The 13,967-nt window shown below is 51.0% G+C and overlaps 1 protein-coding gene across 4 annotated transcripts; it reads right to left on the reverse strand.

Moving 5' to 3' along the window:
- Positions 1-5,434: 5,434 nt before the first annotated feature.
- ZNF575 (zinc finger protein 575) lies at positions 5,435-8,628 on the reverse strand. 4 transcript variants are annotated; one of them, XM_063621089.1, is made up of 4 exons: positions 8,430-8,628; positions 7,605-7,712; positions 7,012-7,176; positions 5,435-6,490 (listed from the first exon to the last, which is right to left on the reverse strand). In XM_063621089.1, exons 3-4 carry the CDS (start codon positions 7,088-7,090, stop codon positions 5,832-5,834), a joined length of 738 nt encoding a protein of 245 aa, XP_063477159.1. In that variant the 5' UTR covers positions 7,091-7,176; positions 7,605-7,712; positions 8,430-8,628; the 3' UTR covers positions 5,435-5,831. The 4 variants fall into 4 exon arrangements, with proteins under 4 accessions (XP_063477159.1, XP_063477158.1, XP_055105310.1 ...); XM_063621088.1 differs by having other exon boundaries at positions 7,012-7,107; positions 8,430-8,627; XM_055249335.2 differs by lacking the exon at positions 8,430-8,628 and adding an exon at positions 7,986-8,096 and having other exon boundaries at positions 7,012-7,107.
- Positions 8,629-13,967: the final 5,339 nt, after the last annotated feature.

A 13,967-nucleotide genomic window follows, 5' to 3' on the forward strand; every position in this document is an offset into this window, starting at 1 on the left:
AGGGGCAGTGGCTCACACCTGTAATCCCAGCACTTTGGGAGGCCGAGGGGGGCGGATCACCTGAGGTTGGGAGTTTGAGACCAGCCTGACCAACATGGAGAAACTCCATCTCTACTAAAAATACAAAATGAGCCGTACGTGGTGGCACATGCCTGTAATCCCAGCTACGCAGGAGGCAGAGGCAGGAGAATCGCTTGAACCCAGGATGTGGAGGTTGCAGTGAGCTGAGATCATGCCATTGCACTTCAGCCTGGGCAACAAGAGATCTTTGTGATTACATTAAGCCTACCTGGATCATTTGGGGTAATCTCCCTGTTTTTTTGTTTTTGAGACGGAGTCTTGCTCTATCACCCAGGCTGGAGTGCAGTGGCGTGTTTTTGGCTCACTGCAGCCTCTGCCTCCCAGGTTCAAGCAATTCTCTGCCTTAGCCTCCCGAGTACCTGGGATTCCAGGCGCCTGCCATCATGCACAGCTAATTTTTGTATTTTTAGTAGAGACGGGGTTTCACCATGTTGGCCAGGCAGGTCTTGAACTCCTGACTTAAGGTGATCCACCCGCCTCAGCCATTCAAAGTGCTGGATTACAGGCATGAGCCACTGTGCCCAGCTGGGATGTGAACATCTTTGGGAGGCCATTACTCTGCCTACCACAGCCACCATGTGGGGGACACTGGGAAGACAGTATGAAAAAAACAGTAGTCCCCGATCTCATTGGCCTGACTTTGTATAGGGGGAGAGAGATGGTGCATGTGCAATGCAACCTTGGACAGTGGGAAATGCAGTGAGAGCAAGGAAAATAGAGCATCGTGAGTGACAGAGCAATGGCAGGGTCCTGGTAGTTTAGATAGGATGATTGGGGATGGCCTCTTGGAGGACTTACCCCTCAGCAGGGACCTGGGAGAAGTAAGGAGTATCTGAGAGAGCCCTTCCAGGCAGAGGAAAAGCAAGTGCAAAGGCCCTGAGGCAGGAGCGAGCATTATGTGTTCAAGGAACAGCTAGGTGGGTGTCAGGCTATCAAGAGACCTAGGATCCACCTAGACTCAGGTACTGCCCTGTGGTTTGGTTGCCAATAAATCTCATCTTTCCTGGCCTCATTTCCCCCATCTGTAAAAGTAAGGTTGGACCAGATCAATGCCCTCTCAAATGAGTATGTATCTTTGAAACTTTGCTGCTGGTGTGGTTGCTTTGGAGAAACTCTTCCGGACAGTTCTCTGCATATACGTGGATACAAGCAGCACTGCTGGGTTGGGAGGACAGAGTAGAACCTTTACCCCTCCCAAAACCTTCCCCGAAAGGCCTTACTGAATAGAGTGCAGTACAGCAGCCTGCTCAGTCCTAGCCCTTATGCTGGACACTTTCTTTTCTCCTACTTTTATTTTAAGTTCAGAGGTACATGTGCAGGATGTGCAGTTTTGTTTCATAGGTAAATGTATGCCATGGTGGTTTGCTGCACAGATCATCCCATCACCTGGGTATTAAGCCAGCGTCCATTAGGTATACTTCCTGATGCTCTTCCTAGCCCCCCACCCCCACCTCCCGACAGGCCCTAGTGTGTGTTGTTCCCCTGATGTGTTCTTTTTTTTTTTTTTTTTTTTTTCTGAGATAGAGTCTCACTCTGTTGCCCAGGCTGGAGTGCAGTGGCATGATCTTGGCTCACTGCAACCTTTGCCTCCTGGGTTCAAGGGATTCTTGTGCCTCAGCCTCCCGAATAGCTGGGATTACAGGCATTTGCCACCACGCCCAGCTAATTTTTGTATTTTTGGTAGAGAGGGGGTTTTGCCACGTTGGCCAGGCTGGTTTTGAACTGACTTCGGGTGATACGCCTGCCTCCACCTCCCAAAGTGCTGGGATTACAGGCATGAGGCACCATGCCCGGCCATGTCCATGTGTTCTCATCATTCAGCTCCCACTTATAATTGAGAACATGCAGTGTTTGATTTTCTGTTCCTGCGTTAGTTTGCTGAGGATAATGGCTTCCAGCTCTATCTGTGTCCCTGCAAAAGATGTGATCTCATTCCATTTTGTGGCTGCATAGTATTCCATGGTGTATATGTACCACATTTTCTGTATCCAGTCTATGGACACTTTCTACTCTCTCCTTCCACCACAACTTTCAGATCTCAGTTCAAACATTACATCCTCAACAAGGCCCTTCCTAACCTCCACTATATAATAGGATATGCCAGGTACACACTCTTAAAATACTATATCTCATCCATCCTAGTCCTAACTTTACATTCATTTATGGTCATATTTACCCATCTTTTCATCTATGATTTACACTCTTTTGTCTCTTAAGGATACTGTCTCTACTTCTGGAATTACTAAGATAATTCTTCTTATTTCCATGTAAATATTTTTGAGTTTTTCTCTTCAGATTTAGATCTTAAACTCCCAGAAACTTGTTTTTGCATATGGTGTGAGGTAGGGATCTGCAGTAGTTTCCCATTGTTACTGTAACAAATTGCCATAAGCTTAGTGGTTTTAAACTACACAAGTTAATTTTATTATAGTTCTGGAGGTCAGTAGTCCAAAATCAGCCTTACTGGGCTAAAATCAAGTGTCAGCAGGGCTGCAATCCTTCTGGAGGCTCTAAGGAGGAATTTATTTCCTTGCCCTTTGTAGGCAAAATTCCTTGACTTGGGGCCTTTCATCACTCGAATGTTTGCTTTCATGATCACCTCTCTCTGACTCCTGCTTCCTTCTTTCCCATATAAGGACCTTTGTGATTATATTGGGCCTATCTGAATAATCAGGATAACTTACCCAACTCAATCACATCTGCGATGTCCCTTTTGCTACATGCAAGCTAACATACAGGTTCTGGGGATTCAAATGTGGATATCTTTGGGGGATCATTCTTCTACACACCAGGGGATTCAACTTAATTTTTCCCCATGTCTCTTAGCCTTATTTATGATTAGTCTGTCCATCCTCCACTCATCCATGTCAAGGTTCAACAAACTGTAGCCCACAGGCAAAATCCAGCCTACCTAGTGTTTTGGTAAATGTTTATTGGAACACAGCCATGCTCATTCATTTATGTATTGTAATGTGTGTGGCTGCTTTCCTGCTACAGTGGCAGAGTGGAATAGTTGTGGAAGACACTGTATGGCCTGCAAAACTTAAACATATAACAGATGCAGCTGGGCTTGGTGGCCCATGCCTGGAATCCCAGGACATATTGGGAGGCCAAGACAGGAGGATCACTTGAGACTAGGAGATTGGGACCAGCCTGGGCAACATAGTGAGACCCCATCTCTACAAAAAAATTTACAAAAAAAATTTAGCTGGGGGCTGGGTGCAGTGGCTCACCTCTGTAATTCCAGCACTTTGGGAGGCCAAGGCAGGCGGACCACTTGAGGTCAGGAGTTCGAGACCAGCCTGGCCAACATGGTGAAACCCCATCTCTACTAAAAATACAAAAATTAGCTGGGCATGGTGGTGCACACCTGAAATCCCGGCTACTCAGGAGGCTGAGAGGTAGGAGAAGCTTGAGCCCGGGAGGCAGAGATTGCAGTGAGCGGCAGTCATGCCACTGCATTCCAGCCTGGGCAACAAAGCAAGACTCCATCTCAAAAATAAATAAGCCGGGTGTGGTGGTGCTTGCCTGTAGTCCCAGCTACTTGGGAGGCTGAGGTAGGAGGATCGCTTGCGCCCAGGAGTTCAGGGCAATGAGCTGCGATCGTGCCACTGCACTCCAGCCTGGACAACAGAGCAAGACCCTGTCTCAAAAACAAAACAAAACAAAAAAAACAATGCCCCTTGACTTACAGTGGTGCTAAATCCAGATGAACCCATCATAAACTTGGAGAATCCTGAAATCAAACCATTGTTAAGTCAGGGGACATTTGTACTCTTTGGCCCTTTATAGAAAAAGGTTGCCACTCCCAGGTTTACAGGTCCAGTTTGTCATATGTCAGCATAAGCACAGGTCTGTTTCTGAGCTCTCAATTGTCTTCCACTGGCCCGTTTTCAAGCCAACACCACCAATTTCATTACTGCACAGCTTTGTAATAATTCTTGTATCTGGGTTGAGGGGGTGGGGAGCCAAGGCTCTCCTACTTATTCTTCTAAATGGACTTGGGGCCGGGCATGGTGGCTCATGCCTGTAATCCTAGCACTTTGGGAGGCCAAAGTGGGAGTCCAGAAGTTCAGACTAGCCTGGGCAACATAGACCCTATCTCTACATACATACACACATGGATGAATGAATGACTTGGCTGCTGCTGGATTTTTTTTTTTTTTTTGAGGCAGGCTCTCTGTCGCCTAGGCTGGAGTGCAGTGGTGCAACCTTGGCTCACTGCAACCTCCGCCTCCCGGGTCCAAGCGATTCTCATACCTCAGTCTCCCAAGTAGCTGGGATTACAGGTGCATGCCACCACGTCCAGCTAGTTTTTGTATTTTTAGTAGAGACGGAGTTTCGCCATGCTGACCAGGCTGGTTTTGAACTCCTGACCTCAAGTGATCCGCCTGCCTCAGCCTCCCAAAGTGCTGGGATTACAGGCCTGAGCCACCCTGCCTGGTCTGCTGCAGCTTTTTAAAATTAGTGTTCACTTTCCTCACTAGACAAGGTCTGTCTTCAATGCTGTGTCCTCAACACCGCATGCAGGGACCAGCACACAGGAGGTGCTTAATATTTGTGGAATGAAGAACATTCCAATGTTAGCTTGTTCATCCTTATTTTATAATGGGAGAAACAGGCTCCAAAAGGGGAACTGACTTTGCCTGAGGTGTTGCTTGCCCCTTACAAATGCCTTATAACCCACCCATTTTACAACAAAGGCATCTGAATCCAGAGGAGTGACAAAGCTTGTCCAAGGCGTGGCAACTTGTAAGAAGTGGGTCAGGGATGGGTCTGAATCTTGGGCTTTTTTTTCTTTTTCTTCTTGAGATGGGGTCTCGCTCTGTCACCCAGACTAGAAGGCAGTGGCATGATCACAGCTCACGGCAGCCTTGCCCTGCCAGCTCAAATGATCCACCTTCCCCAGCCTCCCAAGTAGCTGGGACTACAGGTACATGCCACCACACCCAGCTCTTTTTTTTTTTGGTAGAGATGGCGTCTGGCTATGTTGCCCAGACTGCTCTTGAACTTCTGGCCTCAAGCTATCCAAAGTGCTGGGATTATAGGCGTGAGCCACCACACCCAGCCTGAAGCTCGGCTTTTGAATGTCTTTAAATGGTCAGTGGTATACCCTTTGTTCTTGCTTTTATCACCTATCGAAGATCTTTCCACATCAGTACATATAGCACTTCTTTTTTTCCTATGGCTACCTATTCCATTCCATGGCTGTAATTCAATAGTCGGTCCCCTGTTCTTGGGCACTTGAGTTGCTTCCAATCTTTGGCCACAACAGTCGCACTGCGGTGAACACCCTTATACACTATGCTTTTTTTCACATGCATGAGTTTATATAATAAATTCCTACAAGTGGAAGAGTTGAGACAAGCATGTATGTATTTTCAATTTCTTAGATACCGTCATATGGCCAAAGTAGAGACACCAATTTAAACTTTTAACAACAAGAGAGCCTGTTTGCCCCCAATCCTCATCAATCCACGATAGTAGCAGACTTTTTACCTTTGCCATGTAAGTGTGTGGGGAGAAGCAGAGGCAGCGCTGTCAAACCACAGCTCCACGTCCATGGTTTGAGATCTCCCCAAAGCAGGGGAGCAAAGAGTTCCTCGGGCTTCTGAGCTCGAGCCCAGTATAAATGGCCAGTCCCTTGCCCTGCCCTCTGCCAGCTATCTGCTCATACAGTCGGTCTTAGAAATCCCACCTCTTACTGGCGAGGGCTGGCGGCAGAGGGGGACAGTGAACCAAGAGAGGGCTCAGTCTCTCTCCCCCTTGTGCTCCACCTGGTGGTGGCTGCGTTGATGAAGGAGCAGTAAGCGTCTCTGGCCAAAGGCCTGGCTGCAGCTGGAGCATCGGTGCCGGGCAGTCGCCTGGCTGCCTGGCGCAGTTGGGGGGTCGTGACATAGGCGATGGGCGGCCAGCTTGGAGGGAAATGAGAAAGCCTTGGGGCAATGCGGGCAAGGATAGGGGCGGGCGTCGGTGGCGTGGTGCGTGTGGCGGTGGGCCGCCAGCTTGGAAGGGTAGCAGAAGGACTTGGAGCAGTCGGGGCACGGGTAGGGGCGGGTGGGTGCGTGGGTCCAGAGGTGAGCCGCCAGCTTGGAGCGGTGGCCAAAGGCCTTCGGGCAGTGTGGGCACGGGTGCGGGCGGGCGCCGCTGTGCGTGAGGCGGTGGGCTGCCAGCTTGGAGGGGTAGGAGAAGGCCTTGGGGCAGTCTGGGCATGGGTGGGGTCGGGCGCCTCCGTGTGCTAAGCGGTGCGTGGCCAGCTTGGACGGGTACGAGAAGGCCTTGTCACAGTCGGGGCAGCGGTGCGGGCGCTGGGGCGGGGGCCGCCGGCGAGGCCGGGGAGGCGAGCCCGCGGACGCGGTGGGCCCTGGAGCTGACTGGCTGGGCTTCATTGGTGGGCCCTGGTGGGGAGCTGGGGTACAGGAGGGCTGGTGGGCTCCAGGAAGCAGCCAACGCCCTGGGCCTAGGCTAGGCTCCGCCACGACTTTACTATTCGAGGGGCACCTCCAAGTGTACCTGGACACCTCAAGCATCACATTGAGACTCCCCAAATTGCATGTTTCTGCTCCCCCCTCCCCCCAGGCGTCATTCTGAGGGACTCCAAAGGGTTACTTTCCTGGATCCCCAAAGCTACTAAGGCTTCCTCAAAGCTACCAAGGTGTCCGTTTCTAGTATCTTCCCAGTGATCACCCTGACATCCCGCATGTCATCCCTGCCCCGTCCCTTCTGTAATTTCCTGAGCCCTAGCAAATGGTCACTGAGGCTCTCTCTGAGCCAAATGGGAGGATTTCCCAGAACGTGGCAGTTTTGGGGATCCCAAATAGTCATCACCGTGGGGCCCTCAAACTTTCACCCTGAGATTCCCCCAGAATGTGATTATTTTGGCTCCCATTCCTGGAGAATGCTCCCTACTCACAGGCGGGGCACTCTCACCTTCTTTGGTTACCGGTTCCTTGCCAGTGGGACTAGGATCGGTGGCCCCGGTGGCGGACTCCGCGCCTCGCTCCAGCATCTTGCTGGCACAGGAACCTAGGGGCAGGGCGCGGGGCGGGGGTGACGCCGGTGATTACCAGGCTGATGGGGATAGGGTTGGGGGGCCTAAAATGAGGGATCACACTGTTTAGGAGCAAGGTCTGTAAGTACTGGATTCTAAGGCGAGGGCGGGCTTAGCGGGAAGGCGGAGCCTAAGAGCACAGTGGGCGGGGCTATGCAAATTCAAGCCAGAGGCAGTCCCTTCGCTATCTAAACCCAGGGTTGGAGTCTTTGAGCAGAGTGGGCGGGGTCTCCGCAACTAAGCGCCCGTCTTAAGCGCGGAGCCGGCGGGGCCTATGCGCAGAGTGGGCGGGACCTTCCCCACCAGACCCTGCAGTCCCGGAATGGGCGGAGCTGTACAAAAAGTCTTGTTCTGAAACTAGACCCAGGGGGCGGGGGCCTTCGAGCGGAGTGGGCAGGTCTTTCATCACCGTCCCAAGGGAGGGGCCTACGGGCACAGTGGGCGGGGCTTCACGTCGAAGACCTAGCTTTACCCGGCTTTTGACTTAGTCTCAGTTCATTGACGCCGCGTCAACTGCGTCCTTCTTGCCGTTAAATTTCATCCCTGGCTTGGATGGGGCCGTGGAGGATAGAGGGGGGACCTGGAGGAAGATACGGAAGGAACCTGGCATGTGTCGCGGTCCAGAGACCCCTAATGGACTTTTCCCTCAGAGTCCCAAGCGTAAAGGATTCAATGCATCCCTCGGAATCAGACATTCAGGTACCGATGCACCCTCCCGAGGCTCTGGCACCAATGCACAGTCCCTCCAGAATCTCCAGAATCTAGGCGTCCGGACCACAACCGATCTCCCTCGGGGTGATTCTGGCATTCAGCCTGCAAGCCAATATCCGCGCCCGAACCCCTGCCTCCTCACCTGCAGGACGGCCCCTCCCCGGGGGCGGGGCTTCGGGCTCCTCCCGCCGCGGCCACGGCCGCAGCCGCTGCCGCTGCTGCTGCACTGCCGTCGGACCAACGGAGCTGCACCGCCCGGCGCGCGTCCGGCGTCGGGGGAGGGCAGGGAAGGGAGGGCGCGCGAGCTGCTCGGCCCAACCTCATTTCCATCCCCTCCTCCCACGCTGGACCAAAGGGGGCGTCAGAAAGCATGCGCAGTGCCGGCTGGCAGAGGCTGCGGAGCGGGAAGGAGGAATGGAAGGAGGAGCTGGGTGCGCCAGCCAGGCAGGCAAGTTCGTGAGCAAGCGCGAAGCTACCGTATCGACAGAAAGTGCACAGCCGGTGGCGGGGCCTACGGTGGCTGACTGGAGTCAAGCACGTGCAAGACTAACATGGACAAACTGCGCTTGGAAATAAGTGCACGCACCCCTCTTTTAAATGTCCTCTTCTTTTCGAGAATTCTGCTGGGTTCCATTTCCAGAGGCAGTTTCAAGAGCTCGCTGCTAATTCTACCCTTCAAGGCGTTTGCAAAAAGTCTGGCCATTTCTTCGAGAGAGGTCGGGGGCGGGACTCCGGGGTCATAGAGAGCCAGTGCCCAATAAAAGGCACATTATTTGCACAGCGCCTTGGCACACCTCGCTACTGGGTGATTAAAGATTCTCAGCCACGCCCCCATCTACCTTATGCCTCGGAAGCTTGTGTGGTCCCGAGGTGCCCTGGCCCATGCTCCTGGTGCCAGGCCTGGGGTGGCATGCAGCTTGGCATTCTTCCCGAGCAGTGGCGGTGCACCTTCCTGCCTGGTGCAGAAAGGACCAGGAAATGCCCATAAAAGTCCTCTACATGGGTGGGTCTCCAGTCCGATAACCCGCAAGGTCTGGCGATCCCTGGGAGTTGTTTGGCGGGGTTATTTGGACTCTGGAGCCAGATTGCCTGGGTAACTGGTTTGGAATACGGCTGTGCCACTTTCTAGCCGTGTGACCCTTTCTAGCTCTCTTTCTAGGCCTGTTTCCTCATCTATAAAATGGAGCGTTTTTAGGATTAAATATGATAATCAATGGAAAGTGTTTAGAATAGAAGGTGCCAAGGCCGGGCTCCCTGTCTCATGCCTGTAAATCCCAGCACTCTGGAAGGCAGAGGCGGGCGAATCACTTGAGCCCAGGATTTCCAAACCAGACTGGGGCCAGGCGCGGTGGTTTACTCCTGTAATCTCAGCACTTTGGGAGGCGGAGGTGGACGGATCACTTGAGGTCAGGAGTTCGAGACCAGCCTGGCCAACATGGTGAAAACCCGTCTCTACTAAAAATACAAAAATTAGTCGGGCGTGGTGGCACACGCTTGTAATCTCAGCTACTCCGGAGGCTGAGGTGGGAGGATGGCTTGAACCTGGGAGGCAGAGGTTGCAGTGAGCCAAGATCAAGCCACTGCACTCCAGCCTGGGCAACAGAGTGAGACTCCGTCTCAAAAAAACAAAAAAATAAAAAACCCAAACAAAAATCCCAGCCTGGACAACATAGTGAGACACCTCCCCATCTTAAAAAAAGAAAAAAAAAGACTGGCTTAATGGCAGCCTGTAGTCCCAGGTATTTCACTGGGGTAGGGAGTGGGGACTCACCCAGGAGTTCATGTCTGCAATGAGCTATGATTGTGTTACTGCATTCCAGCCTGCGCAACAGAGCGATACCCCATATCTTTTAAAGAAAATTTTTTTAAAATAATTATTCACTCATGACCAGTATTGTTTGATTTACCCCCATCCACTCTTCCCAAATGATTCTGAAGCTAAATGTCAAACATCATATCTCATAAATATCTTTTTATTACACTTGATTTGCTTGACTCAAGATCTAAATGAGCTCCACACATTGTATTAGTTTGAAGTGACACTTCGGTCTCTCTCTCTCCCTTTTTTTTTTTGAGATGGAGTCTCGCTGTGTCCCCCAGGCTGGAGCGCAGTGGCGCAGTCTTGGCTCACTGCAACCTCTGCCTCCCGAGTTCAAGCGATTCTCCTGCTTCAGCCTCCCAAGTAGCTGGGATTACAGGCGCTCACCACAACACCCAGCTAGTTTCTGTATTTTTAGTAGAGACAGGGTTTCACCATGTTGGCCAGGCTGATCTCGATCTCCTGACCTCGTGATCCACCCATCTCGACCTCCCAAAGTGCTGGGATTACAGGGTGAGCCACCATGCCCATCCCTTTCTTTTTTTGTACGGAGTCTCGCTCTGTCACCCAGGCTGGTGTGCAGTGGCGAGATATTAGCTCACTGTAACCTCCGCCTCCCAGGATCAAGTGATTCTCCTGCTTCAGCGTCCTGAGTAGCTGGGATTACAGGTGCCCGCCACCACGCCTGGCTAATTTTTTTTTTTTTTTGTATTTTTAGTAAAGATGGAGTTTCACCATGTTGGCCAGGCTGGTCTCAAACTCCTGACCTCAGGTGATCCCCCCACTTTGGCCTCCCATGGTGCTGGGGTTTCAGGTGTGAGCCACCGCGCCCAGCCTCTAGGGCCACAGCTATTTTCAAGAACCATGATTTTAAGAAGGCAGAGTAGAAGCCAGAAGACCAGTGAGGGTATTGTTATATATTAATTACAGTATTAATTGCTAGCACTTATTATACACTGAAACTGTCCTTATGTGCATTAATTTATTTAATCCCCATAGCAACGTTTTGAGAGGAGGCACTACTATCATCCTTGTATAGAGGAGGAAAATGAAGTGGGGAGGAGAAGGTCATCCCAGCCAGGAAGTATCAGAGCCAGGATTTGAATCCCTCAGCCTGGCCCTACAGTCCAGACAATTTGCATTTATGCTTTGCTGCCCCTTGACTGGGGCAGAGGGTGTGATAACGGAAAAGTGGCCTGGTTAAGATCGGTTAAATCTGGCTGGGCACGGTGGCTCGCCCCTGTAATCCCAGCACTTTGGGAGGCTGAGGCAGGTGGATTACTTGGGGTCAGGAGTTCCAGACCAGCCTGGCCAACATGGTGAAGCCCCATCTTTACTAAAAATACAAAAATTAGCTGGGTGTGGTGGTGTGCACCTGTAATCCCAGCTACTTGGGAGGCTTGGGCAGGAGAATCTCTCGAACCCGGGAGGCGGAGGTTGCAGTGAGCTGAGATTGCACCATCGCACTCTAGCCTAGGTGACAGAGCAAGACTCCATCTCAAAAAAAAAAAAAGAATAAAAAAGAAAAAGAAAAAGAAAAAAGAAAAAGAGAGAGGTTAACTCAGCAGGGCCTGGAAGTGGGTGGAGGTGGCAAGGGTAGGAAGGAGTCAAGGATAGTGACAAAATAATGATGGGCAGTTCCCATTGAGAGCCTGTGCTATGGCAGGCTATTGAACTATTTTCAACCTCATTTTGTAGATAAGAAAACTGGAACCCAGAAGAAGATAAGTTTTCAGCCCAAGGTCCTACAGCTGAGAAAGGTGAAGCCAAGTCTAACTCTTGGAACATCTCACAGCTGAACCTATAAACCCCACCTAGGGTGTGTCTTCAAAGGACAAATAAATGGTCTAGAAATTCTGCAAAAACAACGGGAAAGGGTGCCAGGGGCAAGAAGTTCTTATTTGGGGGACCCTCTCAGTAAGGAGTGCCTGAGGGTCTTCCTTTCCCTGGCTCCTCCCTCCCCTGAGCTCCCCAAATCCCTACACCTCCCTGTGTCTCAGACCTGCTGTCCCTACCTCTCTCCCCTACCAGCCAGACTGAGTCACCTCTGGGTCCTCAGCTTTGTCTAGCTTGAGTCAGGCATGCATGAGACCTCATACCTGGAATGTTTTTTTTTTTTGTTTGAGACGGAGTCTCTCTCTGTCACCCAGGCTGGAGTGCAGTGGCGTGATCCCGGCTCACTGCAAGCTCCACCTCCTGGGTTCACGCCATTCTCCTGCCTCAGCCTCGCGAGTAGCCGGGACTACAGGCCTCCGCCACCATGCCTGGCTAATTTTTTGTATTTTTTTTAGTAGAGACGGGGTTTCATCATGTTAGCCAGGTTGGTCTCAATCTCCTAACCTCGTGATCCGCCCGCCTCGGCCTGCCAAAGTGCTGGGATTACAGGTGTGAGCCACCACGCCTGGCCTTTTTTTTTTAGACACTCTCGCTCTGTTGCCCAGACAGGGTTTTGCTATGTTGCAGAGGCGCAATCTTGGATCACTGCAAACTCTGCAACCTCTGCCTCTTGGGTTCAAGTGATTCTCATGCCTCAGCTTCCCAAGTAGCTGGGTCTACAGGCATGCCCCACCATGCCCAGCTAATTTTTTGTATTTTTTTTTTTTTCAGTAGAGATGGGGTTTTACCATGTTGGCCAGGCTGTCTCAAAGTGATCTGTCTCAAGTGATCTGCCCGCCTCGGCCTCCCAAAGTGCTCAAAGTGCCTGTGCATGAGCTCAGCCATGTACTTTTTTTTTTTTTTTTTTTGAGATGGAGTCTCTCTCTGTCACCCAGGCTGGAATGCAGTGGCACGATCTCAGCTCAGTGCAACCTCCACCTCCCGAGTTCAAGCAATTCTCCTGCCTCAGCCTCCTGAGTAACTGGGATAACAGGTGCGCACCACTACGCCCAGCTAATTTTTGTATTTTTAGTAGAGATGGGGTTTCACCATGTTAGTCAGGCTGGTCTCGAACTCCTGACCTCGTGATCCGCCCTCCTCAGCCTCCCAAAGTGCTGGGATTACAGGCTTGAGCCACCGCGCCCAGCTGGCCACATAAAATTTTAATGAAGCAATTTGATAGGCTTAAGGAAAGGCAGGCCTTTTTTGCGTAAAGGCATTCACACAGGGCCTGCTCTGAAAATAGCTCCAGGGACCATTCCCTGGAAACTCCAGAATTAAGATAAATGTTGTTGCAGGAAACCCCTCCTCAGAAGCTGTGGGACAGGATAACTCAGTGGTTCATACCTGTAATCCCAGCATTTTGGGAGGCCCAGGTGGGAGGACCATTTGAGGCCAGGAGCTGGAGACCAGCCTGGGCAACATAGCAAGATCCCTGTTTCTACAAAAAATTAAAAAAATTAAAAAAAAAAAAAAAGCTCTGCCCCTAGGCTGGATATCAAGGCTGCTCTGATGTCACAAAGTGACATAGATCCTCCAGATGAGAGTGGGATGTCCTATTCTCACTACTGCTACGATTACAAAGAGCAGACTGAACAAAAGCTCTTTTCAGGACCCTGATTTTGGGATGTTAGAAAGTTGGAACTCTTGTTCTGATAGTGGGGCTCCAGACTCCCGACTCCAGCGGAAAGAGGGGGCTGGGGTTTCTGCTTCCGGATCTTAGGAAGAGGATAGAGTCAGTCTGGACTACTTGGCCTGCAATGGGTGGAAATCCGGTTCTGCGCTCTCACCTGGGTCCCCCGTTCCCAGATGTTAGAGCCCGTGAGCTGCACCTACACGTACCTGCTGGGTGACAGAGAGTCCCGGGAGTCCGTTCTGATCGACCCGGTCCTGTAAATGAACAAAAGCTCTTTTCAGAGGTTCACACCCCAACAGAAGATGAATAATCCCCAATCTGATTATTCAAGAGATAATGCAAAATTATTATTATTTTTTTTTTAAGATTTCTTCCTGGAAAGAGAGAAACATTCCTGATAAAATGCTTATGCAATTTCTGGATGAACTTTAATGGGATCAAGTGTTGTTCTGGTAACCAGGCACCCACTCAAAAGTCCTTCAAGATATTAATGACCTGGAACCGAACGAATATCTTTTTTTTTTTTTGAGATGGAGTCTTCCTCTGTGGCCCAGGCTGGAGTGCAGTGGCGCCATCTCTGCTCACTGCAACCTCTGCCTCCCAGAACCGAACATCTTTTTCTAACCATGACTATCCTACCATCTGCTAGAAAACGGCCCCACGGGACGCGGTGGCTCACGTCTGTAATCCCAGCACTTTGGGAGGACAAGGTGGGAGGAACGCTTGAGCTCAGGATTTCGAGATCAGCCTGGGGAACATAGTGAGACCTCTGTCCCTGCAAAAAACAAATTACA

This window comes from Symphalangus syndactylus, chromosome 17 (assembly GCF_028878055.3).
Source record: "Symphalangus syndactylus isolate Jambi chromosome 17, NHGRI_mSymSyn1-v2.1_pri, whole genome shotgun sequence".
Lineage (NCBI taxonomy): Eukaryota > Metazoa > Chordata > Mammalia > Primates > Hylobatidae > Symphalangus > Symphalangus syndactylus.

Bases quoted from the DNA above. Each gene is read 5' to 3' on its own strand.
- ZNF575 (XM_063621089.1), bottom strand. From the start codon at position 7,090: ATGCTGGAGCGAGGCGCGGAGTCCGCCACCGGGGCCACCGATCCTAGT. The intron at 6,491-7,011 runs GTGAGAGTGCCC...CCTGTACCCCAG, and splicing joins GGAACCGGTAACCAAAGAAG to CTCCCCACCAGGGCCCACCA.